Source organism: Apodemus sylvaticus, chromosome 5 (assembly GCF_947179515.1).
Source record: "Apodemus sylvaticus chromosome 5, mApoSyl1.1, whole genome shotgun sequence".
Taxonomy (NCBI): Eukaryota; Metazoa; Chordata; class Mammalia; order Rodentia; family Muridae; genus Apodemus; species Apodemus sylvaticus.
Genome location: NC_067476.1, coordinates 147,292,383 through 147,318,634, shown reverse-complemented (window position 1 = coordinate 147,318,634; position 26,252 = coordinate 147,292,383). Strand labels below are relative to the sequence as shown.

Genomic DNA, 26,252 nt, shown 5'->3' with positions numbered 1-26,252 from the left:
TGTCTCTCTGTCTCTCTATGTGCATGTGTGCATATGTCTCTCTCTCTCTCTCTCTCTCTCTCTCTCTCTCTCTCTCTCACACACACACACACACACACACACACACACACGCTTTTCAATTTTACTTGAACCCATATTCCAACACCCATGGCTTAATTGCTGTGGCACTGTCTTATGTATTAATAAGTAGCAGTAATTTTCTGCCTTATTCACCACCACCCCACTTTTTTTTAAGAAAAAATGTTCTGAACTATATGTGTTATTTTAAAGAAACAGCAAATTTATTGGAATTACCAAATTAGTGTCATCTACATGGGCTTAGACTCTCTGGTCCATATTTTATCAGTTTGTGTTTTTGCCAAGGGAGGCGTGTGTCACTTTGGGTGACTCACCAGCTCCGTGGCATGTGATGCTACACTCTGCACTTTCGTATTTCTTCCCATTTATTCATCTTTGATTCAGCACTGTTATTTAACACCCGCTCTGCCAAGCCCCAGGCCAGTAGTTGAAGATATTATTTTACATCGTCTTGCAGGAAGCACTTTTCACTTATGTTAGTCTTAGGTATTTCTTGTCTTATTTGCAGCTAGGTTTCGTGGACTTGCTGCTGTAAAAGTTTTCTCATTCCTTCCTCTCTATCATTTTCCATGGTGTGTAGTTTGTTCGTCTTCACTTTAAATCAAACTATTTTACTGGGTTCTTTTACTAATTTTAGAAGTCTTTGAGCTGATGTACTTCAATTGATTAGCTTATGGTCATATTATCTACAAATGACAATGAAGTTTCTTGTCTTCTTTCCTAAGATGACTTCTTTCCTAAGATGTTTATCTCCTGTCTTGTATCTTGCTGTATTGGTCAAAATTATCCCATTTTACAGGCAAGTGAAGTGACTCATCAGCATATCAGACAAAGTAAAGGACAGAGCTGAAAGTAAACATTGCATCTTGTTTTACTTCAGTTTATCTTTGGAATAGGTAGCTTAATCACCTACCCAAATAGCACCTCTCCATCCAGTTGCATCTTTCCCAAAAGGAAAATTGACATTTGCTATGCTTACCATACTTTATTTCTAAAAAACAAAAAAATCTATTTGTACAATTTTTAGAGTTCTATTTTATTGAAAATAAAATGTATACATTTTGATCAATGTTTCCCCTTTCCTCTAACTCCTTCCAAGTCTTCCTCACCTACCCAACTCAAAGCCTTTTCTTTAGAAAACAAGCAGACAAATAAGCAAACAAATAAAAATCAGAAGATAAAGAAAGAAAAATAACAACACACTTTCAACACAACAACATGCACACACACACACACACACACACACACACGATACACACATACCATGAAAATACAAAATCGGAAACCATAATACATGATCAAAGGACCAGTAAAAGAAAAGTGCCCAAGCAGAGCAATATGAAGGAAAAGGTCTATTAAAAATACTATGCAGTGTTTATTTTCTGCTGGCCATCTGCTGCTGCAAATGGAGCCTACCTTTAAGTGTGATTAATATAGCTGATGAGAATCTACTGGAGAAAACCTCTTTTATCCTTTGTAAGCTGGTGGGGCTTCCACTAAAACTTGACTCTACTCCTCCCCAACATCCATTTCCTAAGGAATCTATTGAACCTTGGTGCAGACTCAGTTTTCCTCCATTGTGTGGGCCTCCCTGCCTTCCTTTATAGCTTATTCCCATTTCTCTATATCTGTCCCTCACACCTAGAAACACTCAAGACTCTCAGTGGCCACACTAGGCTAGGACTCAGGAAGATGAGTCACATTGTCTTCCCTTTCCTCCCTTATATTTCTCTACTCTCATCTTTAGCCCTGTAACAACCTGCTTGCAGCTGCCCAGCCATTCACTGAAGACTCTAAATCGTGGTATAGATCTAGGTGTTCCCATGGCCACTGTTTCTCCAGATTATTATTCATTTTATTTTATGTGCATGTGTTTTACATGCATGTGTATATGTGTACTGTGAGTGTTTCTAGTACTGTGGAGTTAAAAGAAGGCATAATTGGCTTACCTTAACCTGAAATTCTAGAGTTGCTGCCAAGTGGGTTCTGGGAACCAAATTGAGACTTCAGGGTGAACATCAAATGTTTCTAACTACTGAGTCATCTCGGCAGACCTTTAGAATACTTTCTTATAGAACCTTAACTTCCAAGGTGTGCTAGAACATTATGAGATTGATAGACAAAAATGTTAAGCAGGGAATTCTAATAAGTTGTTGTTTGGGATTACTGTGTGATGTAATAAAAATCAAAGCTTTGCCAGAAGGAAGGAATGAATAATGTTTCATATTTCCAAAGGAAGAGAGTGTGCAAAGGCTTTAACATAAGAGCATGCCTATGCGATCCTAGAAAGAACACAGACTAAGACAATTAGAGACCTGAAAAGATAAAGGGGGAGTTTTTAACAGGGAGCCTTATAGATGCTGCAGGAACACTGCCTTTCGCTCTAAGGTGGAAAGCAGAGAGGAGTTTCAGTGAGAGGGAAGACGGTGGTAGTCATGAGCTTGGCATGTTTCTGGGAAGACTGAATAGACACTGTTTTGAGAATAAATTCTCAGGGTTGCAGATGGAAGTAGGGAGAAAAAAGATTGCAATAACTGGATACAAAGATAAGCAGGGGTTAGTTCAGAGATGGGGATGTAGAGCTAGGGGATGGTGGTGGGGCTGGGCCATACTGATGGAGAGCAACAGGGTTCCTTATGGAATGGATATGGTTGCAAAGGACAGAGTAACTGTACATGAAGGAGGATTAGGAGAGCTGTGATTGCACCTTCTACATCCAAGCTAAAGAGATCTAACTACACTGTTCAGTAAGGATTATCATGTAGTGTCTACATATCAGAGAAGATGAAGAGTCTCAGGGCTCATTAAAAAGCAAGAAAATGAACCTCAACCCTGAATCGAATAGTTACTGGTTCTCTATATGTTTAAGGACACTTTTTCTTCCTCTATATTAGTATAAGAATCCACTTTCATTAAATTCATCAATGTAATTCAATCACAGGTGGAATACCAGCCACCTCTCTGTTGTCTAGTTCAGTGGTAGTCAAATCACAAGCTCACCAGTAGTAAATAGCTCCATCTCGACATAGGGATTTTCTAGAAAACGTTTTCTTTTTTTTTCTTTTTTTCTTTTTTTTATTCGATATATTCTTTATTTACATTTCAAATGATTTCCCCTTTTGTGGCTCCCCACTCCCCAAAAGTCCCATAAGCCCTCTTCCCTGCTCCTGTTCCCCCATCCACCCCTTCCCACTTCGGTGTTCTGGTATTCCTCTATACTGCTGCACTGAGTCTTTCCAGAAGCAGGGGCCACTCCTCTGTTCTTCTTGGACATCATTTAATATGTGGATAATGTCTTGGGTATTCAAAGTTTCTAGGCTAATATCCACTTATCAGTGAGTGCATACCATGATTAATCTTTTGAGACTGGGTTACCTCACTTAGTATGATGTTCTCCAGCTCCATTCATTTGTCTACGAATTTCATGAATTCATTGTTTCTAATGGCTGAATAGTACTCCATTGTGTAAATATACCGCATTTTTTGTATCCATTCTTCCGCTGAGGGACACCTGGGTTCTTTCCAGCTTCTGGCTACTACAAATAAGGCTGCTATGGACATAGTGGAGCATGTGTCCTTATTGCATGCTGAGGAATCCTCTGGGTATGCGCCCAGGAGTGGTATAACAGGGTCCTCCAGAAGTGTCATGCCCAGTTTTCTGAGGAACCTCCAGACTGATTTCCAAAGGGGTTGCAACATCTTACAATCCCACCAGCAGTGGAGGAGTGTTCCTCTTTCTCCACATCCTCGCTAACACCTGCTGTCTCCTGAGTTTTTGACCTTAGCCATTCTGACTGGTGTGAGGTGAAATCTCAGGGTTGTTTTGATTTGCATTTCCCTAATGACTAATGATGTTGAACATTTCTTAATGTGTTTCTCAGCCCTCTGAAGTTCTTCATGTGAAAATTCTTTGTTTAGTTCTGTACCCCACTTTTTAATGGAGTTATTTGGTTCTCTGGGTTCTACCTTCTCTTTGTATATATTAGATATTAGCCCTCTGTCAGATTTAGGGTTGGTGAAGATCCTTTCCCAATCTGTTGGTTGACGTTTTGTCCTTTTGACAGTGTCCTTTGCCTTACCGAAGCTTTGTAGTTTTATGTGGTCCCATTTGTCTAGTCTTGATCTTAGAGCATAAGTTATTGATGTTCTATTCAGGAACTTTTCCCCTGTGCCCATGTCCTCAAGGGTCTTCCCCAGTTTCTTTTCTATTAGTTTCAGTGTGTCAGGTTTTATGTGGAGGTCCTTGATCCATTTGGAGTTGAGCTTAGTACAAGGAGATAAGAATGGATCAATTCGAATTCTTCTGCAAGCTGACCTCCAATTGAATCAGCACCATTTGTTGAAAAGGCTATCTTTTTTCCACTGGATGCTTTCAGCTCCTTTGTCGAAGATCACGTGACCATAGGTGTGTGGGTTCATTTCTGGGTCTGCAATCCTATTCCATTGATCTGCTTGCCTGACATTATACCAATACCATGGAGTTTTTATCACTATTGCTCTGTAGTAAAGTTTGAGGTCTGGGATACTGAATCCCCCAGAAGTTCTTTTACTGTTGAGAATAGTTTTAGCTATCCTGGGTTTTTGTTATTCCAGTTGAATTTGAGAATTGCTCTTTCTAGTTCTATGAAGAACTGAGTTGGGATTTTGATGGGGATAGCATTGAATCTGTAGATTGCCTTTGGCAAGATGGCCATTTTAACTGTATTAATCCTGCCAGTCCACGAGCATGGAAGGTTTTTCCATTTTCTGAGGTCTTCTTCGATTTCCTTCTTTAGAGATCTGAAGTTCTTATCATATAGGTCTTTCACTTGTTTTGTTAGAGTCACCCCCAATATACTTTATGCTGCTTGTGGCTATTATGAAGGGTGTCATTCTCCTAAGGGAGACAACTTTGGAGATAGAAAACCTAGAAAACATTTTCTAGACCTGTTATCCTGTGCAGTCTTTGCAGAGCACAGTAGACTTCCTCTTCTTAGAATCCTTCCCTGGCAGTTTCCTCTTTCTGTCCTCAATCATCTTGGTGTTGTTGGTTTTGGTTTGGTTTGGTTTGGTTTGGTTTTTGTTTTTTTGTTTTTTGTTTTTTATTAGATATATTCTTTATTTACATTTCAAATGATTTCCCATTTCTTGATCCGCCCTCCCAAAAGACCCATAAGCTATCTTCCCTCCCCTGTTCCCCAATCAATCCCCTCCCGCTTCCCTGTCCTGGTGTTCCCCTACACTGCTGCATCAAACCTTTCCAGGACCAGAGGCCTCTCCTCCCTTTGATGTCCAACAAGGCCATCCTCTACTACTTATGTGTCTGGAGCCATGTATAACCCCATGTATACTATGTGGTTTGTTTTTGTCCCTGGGAGTTCTGGGAGTACTAGGTGGCTCATATCATTGACAGCTGTGATGCTGCCCAGCTCCTGGGTGCAGCTGGGGCCCTGCTGGACTGTGTTTCAAGTGATCTCATACTCAGGTGTTCCCCGTGTACCTGGTTGCACCCATCTGCTCAGTCACAGGAGCAAAGATCCTCAATCATCTTATTGAAAACAGTTTTAGCATTTGTTTAAGCCATCCTGATTATGAGTTCCCAATACCAGGAGCCAGGTTGCTCTCGAATTTGTAGCTGATATACTATAACTAAGTAATAAGTATGTGATAACTTTGTATATAAAAGACAGGCAAATGGGACAGTTGTTCATAAAGCTAGTCAGAAACCAAAAAATGATGCCACCCCCAGCTCCCTATGGAGAGACACTCTCCCCAATTCCCCAGTGCCCCCTCAGTACTGTTTTGACTAGGCAAATAGAAACTAAAGCCCAAAATTTACAGAGTCTTGAAATAAAGGTTGGCTAACTAAGACATACTGTAAATTTCAGCTCTGTAGTTCCAAGTGACCTTTAATGTGGGGAATGAAATTGCAAAGGTAGATTCTGTTGGGGATTAAAGAACTCAACTTGTTTCTTAGCCCATCTTGTTCAGTAGCAAGAATCATTTATCACAGCATGTTTTAGCTTGAAAGCTTGTGTATAGTTGCAGGCAAAGCATGGACTTAGAAGGGAGAAAGACCATCTGAAATGACTCATTCCATTTTTTCTCACTTAACAGCCTTATGGTAGTCTAATTTATGATCTGTAAAAGTTACCCATTTAAAGTGTACAATCTCAATGACTTCCAGTGAATGGATAAAGTTAGGTAACCATTACCCCCAAACTGTATTAAAATATATATCCATCTGATCATAAGACCCCCATATGCCCATATGCAGTTGATTCCTGTCTCCATTCTCAGTCCCAAACACTCACTCATCTGATTTCAGTCCGTATAAATTTGTCTTTTCTTCACATTTCCTAAGAGTGGAATCAAATAATACACATCTTTTGGATCAGGCTTCTTTTATTCAGTATAGTGCTTCTGAGCTTCTTCTGTGTAGGCTATATCAGGGGGATTATGTTGTTGCTGCTGCTATAGATAACATTCTGCTCAATAGCTATATGTGCCTCGGCTATTTTTTGTCCACTTGCTAGCCAATGGGCTTGCAGATTGTTTTGTATTGTCAGGTCACTGCGAAAAGTTACATGCTTTGTGTCCTTCTATGTCTTCATTTCTCATGGATAGATTTCCAGGAATGGCATGTCTAGATAACTGGTAGTTTAATGTTGACTTTTAAAGGACTTCCAGACTTTTGTTCCTCAAATGGTGATACCATGTATGAAGATCCCAGCTTTTCCATCCTTGCTAAAAATCGTCTGTCCTTTGACCAATGACATTCTAGTGAGTGAATGGAGTAGCTTATCATCATTATTTTGATATATACATCTCCTTATGTGATTAATGATGTTGATCATCTTTTCATTGGCTTATTAGTCATTAGTATTTCAAGTATCTGCATTTTTCAGTGGGCCGTTTGTCTTCTAATAGAACAGTAATGGATCATTACATGTATTGGACATATGTCTTATGCATAAGAGTTAAAAATATTTTCTCTAAAGATATGACTTGTGTTTTAACTTGTAAAATAGTGTTTTAATCTCACTTTAAAAAAGTAATCGAATCATCACAGTTTATCTTCTTTCCCCAAAAACAGATCATTATTTTGGTAATACATTTATATATTATACCCCCAGTCTGAGGTCATGAAGATGTTCTCTTTTATCCTGTAAGTTTTATTGTATTAGCTCATCCATTTAGGTTTATAATCCATTTTCTGTTCTTGTGGGCAGTGTAAATTTAGATTTTTGCAAGTGGATATTCAATTGACCTAGCCTCATTTGCTGAAAAGACTGTCTTATTACTGTTGGATTGTCTTTGTCAGGAATCAATGGATCCTAAATGTGGAATTTATTTCAGAACTTTCAATTCTCTTTTATTGATCTATATGTCTATCCTTTTGCCAGCATCTAATGGTATTGACTGTCATAATTTACAAAATCAGGAACTGTAAGCTCTGCAATATTGTTCTGAGTTTTTTCTAATTGTTTTGCCTAGTGTGGCCATTGCATGCATATATATACATATATATATATATATATATATGTGTGTGTGTGTGTGTGTGTGTGTGTATCACATATTAGGTTTGCAAAGTCTCTGATGATTCTTGTGTTACTTGGTTTTCTATTTCTGTGGCATAATACTGGAGATAAATAATTCAAAGGAGAAAGGTTTATTGTGTCTCATAGTTTCAGGAATTTCAGTGCCTTGTCACTTAGCACTGTTGCTTCTGCACCTCTGATGAAGCACATGGCAAATGGCAGGGGACATGTCCTGAGCCAAAGGTGCGGAAGGCAGAGAGGCAGGGAAGGACTGAGGACAAGACATTCTCTTCCAGGACACACCCTGAGCATTGCACTTCTTCCTCTAGGCCTCAAGTTCCTACCACCTGTAATAACACCGTCAGGTTACTTATCTCACAGTAGATCAGCCCACTAATGATGGCAAAATTCTCCTGATCCACTATCCTTCCCAAAGTCTCACCCCTGAACTTCACTGGGTACCAAGCCTTTAATAAATGAGCCTCTGGGGACATCCCAGATCTGAAGGGTGAAATTATGCTAGTGGTTACATTAAAAATTCAGTTACATTTGAAGAAAATTGTAATTTCAACAGTATGGACTATTTAATACATGAATATGGAATCTCTATTTACCTATATATTCTTTAATTTTTTTCACTTTTAATTATCTAAATATTTGAAATATTTTGTTAATACTTTCTTAGTATTGTAATTTATTATGAGTAGTAATGTTTGGTTAATTTTATTTTCAGAATGCTTTTCTCCAGTGATGAGACTATCATCTATTTTTATTTTATTTTATATTGCAGATGAATATTTTAATTTTGCTGAAGGCATTTACTAGTTTTAGATGGTATATGTATGTATATAAAACCCTTTTAATTCTCTGCATATAAAATCCTAACATCTTTAAACAAAGCATATTCCTTCTTGCTTTCTGTATGTGGTGCTACAAATTCAATAAGACAATTACTAGTGAAATTTGCCCCATTCTAAAAAATAAATTCTCTACTCTACTGTTGATCAGACTTCCTTACTTTAGAAGAAAATCATTTAATTTTTTGCCTTTGAGTGTGATACTAACTTTACATGTTTCAGAGGTAACATTTATCAAGTTGAAAAATTCCTTTCTATTCCCTTTTCCTTTCTGTGGTATTTTTATCATAAATATGTATTATATTTTATCATTTTCTGCAACTGTTGAGATGATTATGGGATTTCTGACCTTTATTCTGCTAATGTGCTATACTGCATTCATTAAAGTTCCAATATTAAACCAACTGTCATTGCTGAAATAAATTTCATTAAGCTGCAAGATAAAATCCTTTCTATATAGTAGTGGGTTCTATTTACCAATATTTGGTTATATATTCATCAGCAGTAATACTGTTGCCATTGTCTCTTATTGTAATATTTCTCTGGGCTTGTATAAGGGCCCAATCACAAGGGTTGTATTTCTTTGGTAGGTTACTTTGGACTGTCATTATGGTGGATTCAGAAGTAGCTGTGAAATTAAGGAAGCATGCCTCAAGCATGCCTAGCCACCAAATGGGGGGTATGCCCAGGGAGGATTAATTGAGGAGGCCTTCCTAGAATGTGAAGGCTGAAGGTCTGGAAAACCAGCTGCTACAGGAATTCTCTCTCTTTGTTTCCTGTTTGCCATGACGTGAGCTTCTCTGTTCAACCATTCCCTCCCAGCCATGGTTGTCTGACATGTCTGAAATCATGACCGAAAGAATTAATCATATGTTCCTAAACTGTTTCTCTCAAGATTTGTCACAGTAGCAAAAGTCAGAGTAAAGAAAATTCACTCACTCTTCTATTTTTTTACATAGACTTGTTCAAATTACACATTCCTGAATATAGTTGCCCTATGGCCTGCTGGTCTCCTACTCTTGCTAACATGTCTTCTCACGCTTCCCCTTAACACATCCAGCTTTTCAAGGGCTGATTACTTATCAAGCAAAACTAGGGATGCTTGAGCACATGAACTGTGGCAGTTGATCTGATAACTGAAGTGGGTATCTGTTGTCTGATGGCTGTTGGCTACCATATATAGAGTTGATACATTCGATAAAGAGAGAATTCATGTCTTAGGCAGGGTGGATAGGGACAGTGTAATTTAAGTATGCTGCCCAGGCTGCTGTACAGTTAAAATGTATGGATTACTTATTTCTAGAAGTTTCCATTTTCAGACAAAAGTTGATCATGGGTAACTGAGATCATTAAAAGCAAAACCATGAATAAGAGAAACCAGCATATGTGCAATCCAATGAAGCTGGCTGTAAGATGAATGTCTATAACGACTTCCCACTGTTGATTTTCTGTACTAAGTTCGTTCATGCAGGAAACAAAAAAAGAATCTAAAAGATTCACTAACATTTTCCTAAATAATTGTGTTTTAGTAATTGGCTAGGGAAACTTCATTTTCTCTCTCACTTTCCAAGATTTATAGAATGGTATTGCATTTTTTTTCTGAACAAAAATAATTGTTTTAAAATCCAAAGTGTTTGGTGTGATAAGGCAAACAATTTTATTGTGAGTGAAAGCCACGACTAAAACTGAGGCTTCTGGAATCAGACTACATTCTCATCTTAGCTCAAAAACTCAAACAGCACCATCTGTGTGAGAGACTGAATATTTCATGCTTCAGTTTTCTGATTTTATCAGATGGAAGTGATGATATCTACCTGACAGAGTTTCTGTGAAGGTCAAATGAGATAATAACCAGAATTCACATATGCGAGAATTGGTATGTGCTCAATAAATGGTTTCTGTAGATGACGCCATCTTTTCAGCATGAGGGGCGGAGAGCTTGGAAAGAATGTTGACAAAGAACCAAGGAAGGAGAGACTCACTCTCATTCACCAGTTAAAAGAAGTTCCCCAGAAAGAATGACACTTGGTCTGGGCTTTCTTGACTAGATGAGTCATTTTCAGAATGTGAAAGGGTCAGGGGAACAATGTGGGAAAATGGGAATAACATTGAAACCTGTGTGAGAAGCAAAATGTGGTGGCATTCACCAGTAATCTCAGATCTCTGGAGCTGCTCTTGAAAGACTATGAGTTGTGGGCTACCCTGGGGTACACAGTGTAATTCTGTCAGAGAAAGAAAGGAGGGAACGGAAGGTGAAGGAAGTGGGGAGGGCAAAAACAAGGATCATTTTTAAAATCACTTTCCAATTTTATATTTCATTAGGTAAATGTATTTATTTTAATTTCTTCTTTGTGTTTTTCTCAGAACAGGTCTTACGTAGCCTAGGCTGTCCTTGAACTTGCTATGTAGCCGAGGCTTGCCTTGAATTGACCCACCTGTCTCAGCCTCCCAAGTGTCTGGATTGCATGTGTGAGCCACCAGACTTAAAAATTCATTTTTTTGGCAAATATTTGGCTAAGAAGTTTTACGTTATCAAAGTATTAAAAGGTATGAAAAAGAAGTTTCAAATGTCAAAAGCTCACAGTCTCCAGAGTTGCAGGAGCCAAGGCTGTAAGTCAATCACACACAGAGGCTTCAATTGTGATAAAAAGCTTTAGAGGAAATAGAGCAAAACAAGGACCTGAGATGTGATGGGCAAAGGCCTGTAGTTGTGAATTATACATTAGTGAACTTGGGATACACCACCTTGGTAATTTTTAAGTGATTGTGACTGCTAGAAGGGGGTCCTCCTACTGGGTTAATAAATAGGTAAATGCTGGAATCACCTGGACCTTATACAGTATATAGTTGCTTCATGGCTATATATTAGAAGTATTCTGAAAGTTAAGATAATATTAATGCTGAGATCTCATTACAGATTCTGGATCAGTTTGCCTGGGGTGGGGCCAAGGAATAACCTTTTCAAGTATGTAGGTGATTATGTTGTGACACCATAGGTGAGAGCTACTGAGCTGAAGGCCCCTTTGGAGTCTGAGATGACTTTTCCTTGGAAGCTTCAGTGGTGGAGAAACCAAACCTACTTTTGATGGATACCATGTGATTCCATGATATGGTACTGGAAACAAAAGCTTTTGAACAATACTGTGGTGGTTTGAATATGCTTGGCCTAGGGAGTGGCACTATTAGGAGGTGTGACCTTGGTAGAGTACGTGTGGCCTTGTTAGAGGAAATGTGTCACTGTAGGGGTGGGCTTTGAGAGTCTCCACCTCGCTGCCTGAGGATGCTGAGTTTGGAACAAAATGTAGAATTTTTATCTCCTCCAGTGCCATGCCTGCCTAGCCACTGCTATTCTTCCCACCATGGTGATAATGGGCTTAACCATAGAACCTGTAAGCCAGCCCCAATTAAATGTTGCCCTTTATAAGAGTTGCCTTGATCATGGTATCTTTACAGCATTGGAAACACTAAGACCTCTCCAGACTAGTGCTCTGATTTCATCCATGACCCAGTGTTACAAATCTCCAGGTATATAGATCTTCCTTAGTTTTTTGGGTATATTTTTTTATATTAACAAAATACATAAAACTTGAACTGGAAAAGGAAGTAGATTTATTTCAGTATGAACCCATCAGGGTGAGAAAGAAACTGGTCATATCATTCTCATGAGGCAGAGACATGATGTATACCTGCAAGACAGTTTGCCAGTCCTTGTCTAGAGAAAGATGATGGCTCAGTGCCAGGTCATCTCCACTGTCTCCATTCTCTGTTTCAGAGATGACTTTGTATTCAAGTCCAGATTCAAGGCAGATTTCAGGGGCTAGTTGGCCAGCACTTTATATAGGACTTTGTCTCAACAAAATCAAGTGGACAGATATTGACAAAGACATTTGATGTCAAATCCTGACATCTACCTACATGTAAATATATGTGCATGTGCACATACATGAACAAACCATATGCAATACACACACACACACACACACACATTGGGAATTGGCCTGTTGCTATGTATACAAATGCTAAATTCTGAACCCCAACATCTGGTTGCCCTCCAGATGGCTGTATCCTCCCATACACTTTGTTATGTAAACCTTGCTCCCCAACTTAAAGCTATTGGTTAATAAAAGACTAAAGCTTGTGACTGGGCAATATAGAGAGAGAGGTGGGACCTGAGACTCAAGAGAGGCATCTCAAGAGAGATCATGGGAGAGAAGGAGAAAAAAGGAGAGAGAGAGAGAGAGAGAGAGAGAGAGAGAGAGAGAGAGAGAGAGAGGAGAAAGAGAAAGGACACAGGCTGGAGTGAGGCCACCATGAGAGGAGACAGACGAGGAACATGCATCCATGCATCCGGAGAAGTGCTCTCTGAGGACAGACTCATGAAGCAGAAAGAACCTGAGCAAGATTCAAACAGCAAGTAACAAGGGACAAATAGCAGGCTTTTACACAGGGTAGCTAGAATAAAGATTTAATTAGCACATACATACATACATACATACATACATATATACATACATACCCAAAGAGAGAGAGAGAGAGACAGAGAGAGATGACTGAAAGGAGGAATACAAGTGTCTCTCTTTAAATCTTAGTAATGCTCACCTGTAATCCCAGCACATGGGTGGTAGATGTAAGAGGATCAAAAGGTTAAAGTCATTCTTAGCTGTGTACTTAGTTTAAGACCAGCTCCAACTACAGAAAACCCTGCCTCCAAAAAGGGGTGGAAAGAAGGAGGGAAGGAGGGAAAGGAGAAGATAAAGGAGAGAAGGGAAAGAAGGGAAGGGAAAGAAGGGAAGGGAAGGAAAAGGAAGGGAAGGGAAAGAAAGAAAAAGGGATGGAAGGAAAGGGGAAGTGAAGAGAAGAGTAAATTACAACACCACCATTGTCTAGGCTCCAGGGCGTTCTCTCAGCATTGAATCACTGTTTCATTTACACCATGTAGACACAGTTTAACAGTACTCTGTAGGGCATACTGCTGCTCCCTGTAGATCTGTCATGTCCCGTTCCTATGTTGTGCCAGTCTCCCAGGTGCTGTGTGCATTGATGTAATGATTCTCAGGTGTGACCTGCTTTGAAGAGCTGTTATTAGGCACCTAGGGACTCATTATCTGACCCACATAAATAGTTGGGAAAGCCTGAGAATGCCCAGATCTAAAAAAAAAAAAGAATGCATCTGGAGGTTCAAAGGCTTTGGCTTCAGAGTTTGGGATATTGGACTGGGACCAGTATTTCAGGATTTCACCTGATAGCATGCCCCTGATTGACTCACCCACTTTTCTCTCCTGTTTCCCTCCCTTACTATTTTATTTTGGAACCATTTCTATAACACGCCATTTGAGTTGGAGTCTGTCCCTGGAGTATGAATATGAGCTAACACATGTCTTTTTCTGGGAGAACGCAGACCAAAATGTGCACCTGCCTAAAGTTGGGCAACGTTCACCTGGGAACTGAAGCCTACTTTCCATCTGTTAGCTGAATCAACATCTCGGATGGGTATTACATCTGTCTGTAGGCATCTGTCCCATGTACAGAAAAGAACAAAGGCACTGGGATTGTTCATAATAGAAAGTTGGCTGTGTCTCATCAGAAGAATCGGGTGAGAGATGTGAGGCACCATCTAAACTTTGGTATTAGAGACAGCAGGATGATCAAGAGGCCTCATTTCCTAAAGCTTTTGAAGGAGTCCTGTAAGTTCTACATGGAAGGAAGGTTTTGGAGCCTGGCACAGAGTGGAATGCCCTTGCCTTCAATGGGAGGAGATGCTAAAGCAGAAAGTATACATTCTCCATGATGTTATAGCAGCTACTTTATAATTAAAATGGAGTTGGGACACAGCATAGTATTCAGAGCCCTCATGGGGAGACATTCCCCCTGACCCTGGCAAGCTGTACAAAGAAAACACCATAAATGCCCACCTTCTCATTGGGAGAGACAGAAGCCAACATAGTTAGGAAACTGCATGAGTAAATGCATCTTGAACTACTTTAAATTCTTCTTCTCTTAAGACACCAGGATTTTCATATTAAAATGTGCCTTCTCCAACATCCCTGCATAGTTCAGCATGACCACCACTTCTTCTCCAAGGTTGGAGATATAACTTTGAAGTAAATGATTCTTGTTTAGGTATACGATTACCCTTACCAGCGAAGTGAAAACAGTGTGCTCTTGACAGATGTATTTTCAGGAGAACAGTGAGAACAGTTATTGTAGGAAAGGGAAGCCCCCACCATACTCCTGGTCCTCTTCTCCATCACTTGCCTTCTCTATGGAGTCACTATGATGCCCTTTCTGCCCTAGTTGTTGAGAGGATGCTGGATGCACAGGCAGACAGATTCATCTGACAAAAAGGCTTATGGGTTTCTGGTGACACTTGCAGTTTATGTTTGAATAGATAAGCTGCAGATGCGGTGGGCCTGTGGGAACTGCTGAATTTGCTCCAACGCGGTAATCCCATTCATATGTGTACCATATGTTGATTGCATAGCTTAACCTCCAAAATGCCCTCATTCCCTCCCTCTTTGTGATCTCATATGAGCTGAGATACAAACTAAGCAGTTTAGGCCACAAACGTTAAAAAAAAAAAAATGCTCTGGTGGCCCTTTGTGTATTACGTTGGTTTATGGGAAGAGAACATTTTTTTAAAAAGGACCTGAACTGTGAAGGAGGTATGATCTGCTTTTGCTGAATTGACACTCAAAGATCAGTGAACCTCTCAGGTTTATCCTCATCCCTTCAACCTGATTATCACAGATCTGCTTGTCAAGTCAACCAAACTTAACAGCCAGATGAGGGATGGTGGGGCTAAGCCTGTGGGAGTGCTCTCCTTTCTTCCTACATTCTTGAACAAGTGAATATCCAAAACCCAGCAATGGCCTGTTTTCTTCGTTCATCACAGATATACCCTCAGGGAAATGATGGGCAGCACATGAAGCCAGGCCTGGACTAATCCTGATCCAGACCATCACAGGATGGTCAAGGATAATAGAAAGTGATTCTAAGAGGAAGGTCTATCTCCTGAAGATCTCCAAAGGCTTTGGTGTCCCAGGTGAATAATCAAGCATGATGAAGGGATTCCGTGTAGGATAAAAAGATAATCTAAGAAACCAAGACAAAGGTATTATTTGGGGACATTGTTAAAAACAGAGAACAGCCAAGGCAATGGTCTTATCTTGTGGACATTGTTAAGAACAGAGAAGATGAAGAACAGACAAGATCTTAGAGAACACAGACCCACAGCTCTTTGCAAGTCCTATAAGAGTGAGTTAGTTGGATACAGATCAGGATAGGAAGATTGAATAGAAGGCATGTTACCTAAATCCAGTATTATCAGTATTGTTAGATTCTATTGCTAGGACCAGAGAGGAGCCTGAAAGACTGTAAACTTCCTGTTTTTTCTTTCCTTAATGATCAGAGCCCCTTGACTAAAGCACCCTCATTAATCAAGCTGTCATTAGCACTCTTAACAGATGCAAGGCTTTACTTAAAGGTGTTACATGAAGAGCAATGTGGGTCTTGATGATTCTTTGCATTCACCCCTCTACTCCTGTTCACATTTTCTAGGTTCAGGTCTTAGGGTTTTGTGCTATTTGAAAGTGACTAAGTTTACCTGATAAACATGAGGGTTTTTCATGCAAGAAAGACTCCAGAGATAAGGATGGAATGAGTTTGAATCATCGTTTGTGCATCAACTGCCTTCAGCTGTCTTTATGGACATAAAATGCTCTCACACACACAGCCAAGTGGAACTCTTGTTCCACTATACATGCTCAGAGGCCACCCACCCAAATACTCACCCACAGCTATTTGTATGTTGTTGTATCTTTATTAAATAATCCATTATTACGGGTATGTGTGATATGTGATGGGGGTATCAGAGGACAGCTCAAGGGAGTCAACTTTCTCCTTCCATATTTACATGAGTTCCAGAGCTCAAGTCAGCAAGCATGCCAGCGAATGAATATCCTTATTCCCCTGAGCCATCTTACCAGTTCTAGGCATCACTTTTATTTTGAGCTATTCAGGGGCTACAGTCCCTCATTTAGATATTGTGATGCTCAGCTGCAATATACACGTCCTGTCACACTGGCCACATTCACCCCTATGTCACTCATGTGCATTCTGGATTCTCCTTCAAAGGTGTACATAAGATAAACAGGTATACACATGTCCACCCAAACTTCTTGCTCATCCAAAGATGGCATGCACTCATATGCATTCCTGTAGTCAGAGAAAATCAATAACTATTTGCCCCATCAATGATGCTACATGTTCTTGGGAGGAGGTTCTTGGGAGGAGTTCCTTGGGAGGAGTTCCTACACAGCCATCGTTCACCTTAATGAAATTGTCTTGGCCTCTGTATCTTATTTTGCTTTGTAATCCAGTGTCCTTGAATGGGTAAGATAACGTGAGAGCTGAAGCCTATGCTACTCTGTTTTCCTCAAGTTTACGGCATGTTATAATTAAACAGTGGGCGCAACATCACAATCGCCTCGCTAATTAATATATTTTTTACAATCTTTGGGCAATTGGACTTCTGTCCTAGATCATGCACCTCAGAATGCAATTGAATCCTTCTAAAAGATGTTCAAGAGAAGGGAACAGAGCATTTCAAGGGATAAGGACTTTTTTATCCAATTCACAAACTTTTGAGTAACTTTCACAAAGGAAATCATACACTTGGCATATGGTTGATATTCAATAAAGGCTGTCATCTCTATGCACACGCTGGCACTTCCTCATATTCTTAGATGAAGGCAATGATATGAGATTACTTGGCAGGCACTCCTGGGAATCACTGTTTACCCTGATTAAAGATTCTGAATCCATCCAGATTTGGCTTCATGCTTGCTTTCAACTTTAATTCAATCCACTTTTATTCATTTCAACAAATGTGCATTGATCACTTGCTTAGAGTCAGGCATGCTCCTGGCCACTGTATGTGTGTGATGGGGGAGGGGTAAAGTGACTCAGAGATAACTACACCACAATCTCACTTCTGTTAAGAATACAATTGAGCCAGAGAGGCATGTGTCCCATCTCATGCTTTTGTGAAATCAACTAGGCAGTGATGAATGTGTTGGGAATAACACAACACATGAGTGTGTTGTCTCACTCGGGACAGATCTATACAGGCTTCATGGATTAAATATAAGAAAGATATAGGTATTATTGGAAGTCTGTTACAGGCAGAGGTAGCTAGCATTGATGTTTGTTTGAAGTCAAGGAAACACAAGTTAATGATGGAGAGGGTCAGCCATAAGGATGTTTATATAATGGCTATGTGTCTGGAGCTGTTGAAATTAGTGGGCATTGTACAATGATCACTGAAAAGCAAGCTGGAATCCAAGCACAAAAGGCTTCAGCAGCCAGTAGCATGTAATTTGGACAAAAGAAAAACTATAAAAGTGCCTGAAGAGAGATGGCGTTGTATGATTAGAAGCAAAATCGATAGATAGAATGATTAGATGAATTAGGAGCAAAGAAACCAGTTGAGTCTAGGTGGGAAAGTGCCTGACATGAGCATTGGCAATGGGAAGAAGTAAATTGTGGCAGGTTTGACACTGCTGAGTCCTGGGACACAGAGCTTGTTGGCTGTGGCAGAGTGAGATCTAAGTAGATGAGACCTGAGAATGAGCCAGATTCAGAATCTGGGCAGCAGTCAGATGGCAGTCGTAGTCTTCATAAAAGTTGCTTCACTATACCACTCCTGGGCATATACCCAGAGGATTCCCCACCATGTAATAAGGATACATGCTCTACTATGTTCATAGCAGCCCTATTTATAATTGCCAGATGCTGGAAAGAACCCAGGTATCCCTCAACAGAAGAGTGTATACAAAAAAATGTGGTATATCTACACAATGGAGTACTATTCAGCCATTAGAAACAATGAATTCATGAAATTCTTAGGCAAATGGATGGAGCTAGAGAACATCATACTAAGTGAGGTAACCCAGACTCAAAAGGTGAATCATGGTATGCACTCACTAATAAGTGGTTATTAACCTAGAAAACTGGAATACCCAAAACATAATCCACACATCAAATGAGGTACAAGGAGAAAGGAGGACTGGCCCCTGGTTCTGGAGAGACTCAGTGAAACAGTATTCGGCAAAACCAGAACAGGGAAGTGGGAAGGGGTGGGTGGGAGGACAGGGAAAGAGAAGGGGACTTAAGGGACTTTCGGGGAGTGGGGGGCTAGAAAAGGGGAAATCATTTGAAATGTAAATAAATTATATCGAATAAAAAAAAAGAAAAAATAAATAAATAAAAGTTGCTTCACTTAGAAGAGGCATCAAGTTTATATAGATTTGGGCTGAGTTTGGGTATGTCTCCTGTGAACTAGCATTAGGATTTTTGCATGAAAATAGATTTCTAGAAAGCAGTGGATTTAAAAATCTGAAAAGACAATAAGGATTCCCGCCCCCCTACAGAAGTGATATTAGTGTCTCCTCCCAGAAGAGTTACATACATACAATGAATGATAGTGAGCATTTCTGGGCACAGAGTGACTCCTCTGCCTCTCTGCTTTCTTGTCCAGTGTTTACCAGCTGGTTGTCAAGGAGGAGCGACTTCAGAAGTCTCGGAGAGCAGCTGACATCATCGAGTGTTTCTCAGTTCCTGTGAGCTACCGGAATGCCTCCAACCTCGATTCTCTACACTACTTTGCTGCTGAGCTGAAACCCTCCAACCTACCTGTCACCCAGCCATTTACAGTGGGAGACAACAAGACCTACAATGGCTATTGGAACCCTCCCCTTTCTCCATTAAAGAGCTATAGCATCTACTTCCAGGCCCTCAGCAAAGCAAATGGAGTAAGTAGGTCATTTCCTGGACTCTCCCCTTCTCGAGTGCAAACCTTTAATAGCAGAGTTTAATAAACTAAGGTCCATGAGCCAGATCTAGCCCTGGTGATTTTTGAGATTTGAAAATAAGGTTTGTTTGTGTTTGCTTTATTTCTATTATTTTGTTAAATTCTTGGGTTTTGTGTGGTCTTATTTTATTGCTACTATTCCTCTTGGTTTGTACATTACTGATAGTTGCTTTGATGTTTAAGAATAAAGTTGGAGAGTTATATTATAGAAACTGTATGTTGTGAGGCCTGAAGCACTCATTTATATGGCTTCTATGGAAAATCTTTTAAATTTGTATTAGAGTATGGAAAGGGCACTATATGAGAAAAATCATATGGCCTGCATTGTGATTCCTGTGTCTGTAGTTTTGGCACCTATCGGTGCCTGGATGCAGGAGAAAGATATTTTAGTTCACCCTTTGAATTGCTACTCTTATCACAGCCCTGAATCACATTCAAAAATTTATTTTTTAATCTTACAAAAAAACAAAGAAAAACTGTTTTGTGTCAAATATTTCCTTGGTTTGGTAGTTGTATCAATCAACATCACACATTCACCAGGCTGGGAAAATTAACAAAGGCCATCCATCACCTTCCCATTCATTCATCCCCACCCACCCTAATACAATATGCTTCAGTTACTATTACCACATTAAGTCCACGTTTGTCAGTGTTTATTTTAGAATGCCTTTAATGACAGAGAATTTATTTTGTTGATTCACAGGGTGGCAATATGGGGATTGTGACTATAAGAATGCTTTGCAATGTAATTATTTAATATTTATTTGGTGGTAGCTTCTTCCCAGTATTCTTCAATTATAATTTTTAGAAGTTTATAGAACCACTACAATACCCTTTAAGGTATTGGTTTCTATTGCATACAGTCCTTACCACCACCCACTTACACTGTCTTAAGTGGCACCCATTGGATCATCTTATCCGATAATACTTCATATAACTTAGTATTTTCCTTTCCAAGGTGCCTTCATGAACGTATTCCAGCCCCCAAAATTTATACATCAAGCATATAATGACTACTATCATGTCCAAATTTCTGTGATTCATATTGTAATTAGTATTTGCCCTTCAAGAGATTATAGATCTATGAGGAACCCTGAAGTCTGCTGCATCATGTGGTGTCCCTACAGAAGCTACATGCTCACTGCAAACAAGCACTGAGACCAAAGCAAGATCGGTGGCATGTATACAGAACAGTTTAGTCTGTCAGTGCCAATCACTGCCTGGGAAAATACCCTGGACCGAGGACCTAATTAACATTTAGAGTGTCCGCATGCCCATTTAAGTTCCTCTTTGATATTTCAGTTCTGCATTTATTACTGGTTCAAGCAACACTCCTCACTGAGAGTATAAAGCTACAAAGAGAAGCTGCCAGACTGCCTTCCACCTGTCCATCTGGTCTCTGCTCTGTGCAAAGCACTCTGATGTATTGAGCATGAAGACATAAACATGGACCAAAGCATCTGGAGTCCCTTCTTGCTTTCAGATCTCTGAATCCCATGCTGGCCTGTGCAGCGCTTCAGCACAGCTCTCTGATAAGATGTGGCTATCTCTCTGCTCTCAGCACATAAGGATGGATACAGTTATATTTCCAGTCTGCTAATGGGATGAGAGTCTATGCCTCAGTCTTAAGTTTCTACATTCCCACACAAATACTACTCAGGGAGCTAGCTATACATCAAGATTACTGGAGATTAATCCCAGGTGTTTTTCTAACCCAGGAATTATAGGTTTTAAAAGGAATGTCAGGTGATATGGAACATCCAGTGGATGCTTTTCTTCCCAAATATTATAGCAGAGTCCCTTCTCTGGAAGGTACAAGGTTTTGACACATAGGAAAAACAAGTAACATTCCAAGCTGCAGTTGCCTTTAAGGAACAAGAGGAACAAAGCCATGGCCTGCCTGTACCTTCTACAACACACCATCCATTCTACCATTGTGGAATTAAAATTTCCAGCAAAGATAAACAGCATGAAGACTATTGGATACATACATGCTTATGCAAGGTTGTCTGTGGGTGCGATTGTCCTAAAAAAAAACAAAAAAAAAAAAACAAACAAAACAAAAACAAAAAAACAAAAAAACAAAAAAAAAAAAACAAAGAAAGTAAAAGCAGTTAGATACAGGCACTCAGAATGAGTTTTTCAGGTAAAGAGAAGGGTAAACATTACTTAAAATTACTGTCTTTAATATTAAATTGTACTGGAAAATGAGCACAAAGGTCATAGGTTCAGACCAGCTATTCCTACTCCTACAGACCCGGAGACAGTCCAGTTAAATCAGGGGGGCTTTGAAGAGTGATCAGACACATGCTCCAGCCTGCCACATTCATTGTTCTTGAGCAGATCCATCAGGAAGAATGCTCCTTGGTGCATAGCACCACCTCCACACCCTGATTCTAATAAATCATTCAAAGAACAATTGACTGAGCAATGAATCAAAACAAAGAGATCAAGACTAGAGAAAATGGAATAAAAGACCCACAGTGAGCAGGAAACTAATTAGACATTGCATTAATGCTAAGTAATCATTCCAAAATGCTTTACAAAACAGAAAGTTAATGCAAAAAACAATTACTTTAAGAGGAGGCACACAATATAAAAATTAACAATTGTAAGCTTGATCCAAAATTCACTGTCTTGTCAGCAAGAAACTAGAAATGGGTTGGAGACTGAAATATGTGAACCAAAATCCCTAATTTTCTCCTGTAAGACAAAAGCAAATACATAACCATTATTTTACTCTAGACACTGAGAATCTTTCGAGTGTAGTTCTTAAACACATGGGTAGCCTTCTAATAATAGAAAATAAAATAGTAACAATATACAAAGAAACACAAGGAAGACAAAGGATATTATAGAGAAACATTCAGCAACTTGAATGTAAGAAGAAAACATTAGGTTTGGTGATGCAAAGATAAAATAGTGTTATTCAGTCATAAAATGAGGCAATGGCTTTGGTCAAATGAAAAATAGAACCCAGTGAAATGCATCATTGCAAAACTTAGTGCCAAAGATGCTTCAAAGCCTGTGGAGACTAAAGCAAATTGGGAGAGAGGGGTGGAAAGTCATATGTAACAAAATGGGTGTGGACCAGATTGAAAACTACCAGTCAATGTCATTCCCCCCATTCTATCTGCAAGTTTTATTAAGGACAAGCTAAGAGAATTTAGAATCCAGGAATCTTCATTTTTGTGGATATTAAGTCAGTATCTCCGCTTAGTGGGTGATGGTAAATTCAGCCTTTAAAATCAGACTGCCTGTGTACAAAACCCTGGTGGCTGTGTGACTTTAATTAATCCGTTAAAAACATTAGATACAGTTGATCAATTAAAAGAACATCCATTAAACACACTCTATTTGTCACAAAGGCAAAAAAAATCTGGAAAACTATAATGTTTACATTCTAATAGGGAAGAAAAAAGTAAATAAGAGAAATGATGAAATATTGTTGTAGTTGTGTGGGACTTATTAAGTGCTGATTATAGTAAGAAGGTAAAGACAGTTTGAAAGTTTTGTGGTGATTATGACTGCAGTATGTTTTCCCAACCCTAAGCATGCCACAGAAAATTTGAACTTGGCATGCACAACAAGATTTTCAGAGTCTCTTCAGGTGTTTGTATGTAGTTTGAGTTATCCACTGGTACTTATGTTGAAATGTTTGCCTTATTAGCGATCATTGTTTGCCCTTTGGTGTTTTTACTGACAGCAAGGCAGACCCAGTTGGAGAAGCGCTGTCCTTGGTGCTGGAGAGGAGTCAGTGCCTGCACTTAGAAGTCAGTCCATATTGTAACCATATGTTTGGAATATAGCTATATAATGGCATTTTAGAGTTGGATAGAGTTTGAAGTGTCCTATAATCTAGACCAAAAGAAGAAGAGAGGCAAGAAATATCCAGTGAAGCATTCTCAGCAGGATATCCCCATGATTACTGCAATTCTATGGAGTGAAAGTTAGTGGATTCCTTTATGGGGCAGGTAAAATGATTAGAACTCTTTTCTTACATAACAGCCAGTTATTTCCTCCTACTTCTCATCTCCTAGTCACTTTAATTGCCTTGAGAAAAACCAAATCTTTTTCTATCAAACTTTCAGAGGAGGTAATGTGTAGTACCCACTACCCACCATTGGCCACCCACCCACTTTCCTTGGTAACATGCAGTTCCTCTGATCCCTACATCTCTTTCATCATGCATTTTTGTTTTGTTCCTTAAAAAGAGGACTTCCCAACAAATGCTGTCTCAATTACATTTTCACTACTTTTTTCACTGCTTCTATCTTGAATGTTTCTAAGAACTTATCAAATATTTCAAGATTTTTTTCCCTTTAAAGTCATGACACAGAGCCTGGCAGTGGTGGTGCACACCTTTAATCCCAGGACTTGAGAGGCAGAGACAGGGAGATTTCTGAGGTCGAAGCCAGCCTGGTCTACAGAGTGAGTTGCAGGACAGCCAGAGCTACACAGAGAAACCCTGTCTCAGAAAAACCAAAAACCAAAACAACAACAACAACCAAAAAAACCCAAAGACAAAGTCATGACACAATACTCTATCTCTCTTTTACTGACTGTTGAACTAAATACTCATAGGTTTTAGGCCTTGTTTAAATGCCCCTTCCTCCAGGAATTGCTCTGCAAGCACCTAAAAGCCCATGCTAATAGTGCCTGGTTAGCATCTTATTTTCTTTCATAACACCAGATATTTTTAAACTACACACATTTTTTGAATACTGCATGCTTTTTCCATCATAGTGAGAACACCCAGAGTGGGAAACCTGGTCTCAGATTTTGCGGCTATTGCTGCTGCTGTTTCTCTTTGATTCATTTGTTTTCGTGTTTTGGGATGTTGTTTGGAATTTTTATGCTGTATTTTCCAGGCAATGTTTAATCTTAAACCTAGAGCAGACACTCAAGGTCATTTAATTAATAGATTAATTGATATAGCATCAATTATTTCTTGATGTATTTGAGTCTAAGTTTCCTCGTTTATGAGTTTTTATTAATTCATTCCTAATACTTATTTCATTGGATACATATAAATATCTTGATAATAAAAGGCACTTAATAAAGTGACTATAGACTGATTTTCCATTTGCTCTAAAACAAAAGTCATGGTTTTAAGCCATTTTAATCATGGACAGATGAACCCTAAAGGAACTTTCTCACTCTCTGGTAGTTAGCCTTTCCACCCAGGTGTCTCCTTTTCCAAGATCCACAAGCCTGGACAGCCTCGGTTTCCTTCAGACTCTTCTAAGAACACCCAGTGTAGCTGTCTCTGTGATAAACAGCGGGTGGGTGCAGTTTTACATTGTTTTTCTCCCACTGTTCTCAGAATGAGTGCTGCTGAATCTATAGTTCTCTGCATCCCCACCACCATTATCCATGATTGTGAAGTTGAAAGGACCATAATTAAGGATTGGATGCAAAACAAATGTGACAAATTCATGCAAATATCTATTAGAAGCCATGTAGGCTTGGGTGATGCTGGTATGCTTCTTCTGTTTACTTAAAGAGAAATCTCTTTCCTTGCCATTTCCTTTCTGCCATAGGGGGTGCATTTAACCTGAATGACATCTCCACAGAACTCTGAGCTAAATAAGAAAAGCAAGAGGCAGGAAAGTGGATGTTCTCTCTTTTTTCTCTATTCCAGCACTTAAACTCAATTGCCTCTTGAGAGCAGTAGGAAGGCAGGTGCTATGTTGAATGGATCACCGTGTTTGGGGTATAAGCACATAATAATAGTAGGGATCATCGCAGTATGGTCAGATTAGAGGGAAAATGTATGCCTCCAAATGAGTTGAGAGACTGTATGTAGATTTGCCCAAGCAATGTGAAAAGAATATTTGCATGTGGTTGTGTTTTCTGAGACTTGGTGGGATAGAAAGCACCGAGTTTTGAACATCTGGTAGACTTGGCTTTGAATTATGGTTTTTCTTAACTATCTGAAGATATGTTGTATGATTAATGATCTACATTTCAAAACTTTGGTGGAGAGGAAATGATACATGTACATTTAAATCATCATGTAGCATCACAGGTGTAGGGTTTATTCTTTTCCCTTTTGCTATTTTTAATTTCCTAAGGCAGGGGTACAGGTGGTAGAACATCTTCCTCTAGTGTATCCCAGTCTGTCTGGTAGCCTCCACTTAGAAGCATCCCCTCCTAACTCTAAATAATCCCTGGACCCTTGTTTATATCCAACCGTTTTTCTGGACTCACACATGGGCTGCTCCAGGCTTCAGTCTTATTTTATCTTCTCATTCTTTGTTCCTAGTTTCCAGACTGACATCAAACTCATTAAACAGTTTATTTTCTCTTAGTTTTACACCTCACATTCTGATCCCTTAGTTGTTAATTATCAAACTGTCATATAGAAAATCACAGATGGACCATGGGATGAGTAAGACCCAAGTTCAAGTAGGTTAGGGTTGAGACCACATAGATACTCACATGGAAGTCAGTTGAATGCTCTATTGGGCTGTTTCTATATCAACTCCTATGTTAGCTAAGGTAAGCTAATTTTTCTAGAATATTGGACAACAAAATCTCAGTGGATTACAAGCAAATATACTTCACATTTCTTCTTGTTATCCAAAACAAGCCAGCGGGTGGCAGGAGAAATGGCTCAGTGGTTAGGAGCACTAGCTTCCCAGGACTCAAGGTCAACCCTAACACTCACATAGTTCCTTACAAACATGTATAACTCCGGTTACAGGGGACCAGAAGATACCCTCTTCTGACTTCCATGGGCACTGTTCACATGTGTTAACCATATATTCATGCAAGCAAACATTTGTATGCAAAAATATAAAAACAATTGCAATTTCTAAAATGGATCAGCAGAAAGGATCTGATTCTCACAGGCACTCAAGGTCTTAGGCTGATGAATGGTCTATTCCAATATAGTCTTCAAGCTAGAGAAAGAGAAATGTG

General features: G+C 39.4%; 1 protein-coding gene across 1 annotated transcript in view; it reads left to right on the top strand.

Annotated features, from left to right (window-relative positions):
- The window catches only part of Ptprt (protein tyrosine phosphatase receptor type T), a 1,128,608-nt gene that overhangs the window by 880,945 nt on the left and 221,411 nt on the right, over window positions 1-26,252 (top strand). The window contains exon 12 of the mRNA XM_052184183.1: window positions 18,993-19,266. Coding sequence (XP_052040143.1) covers window positions 18,993-19,266 — 274 coding nt within the window. The remainder of the gene's footprint in view (window positions 1-18,992; window positions 19,267-26,252) is intronic.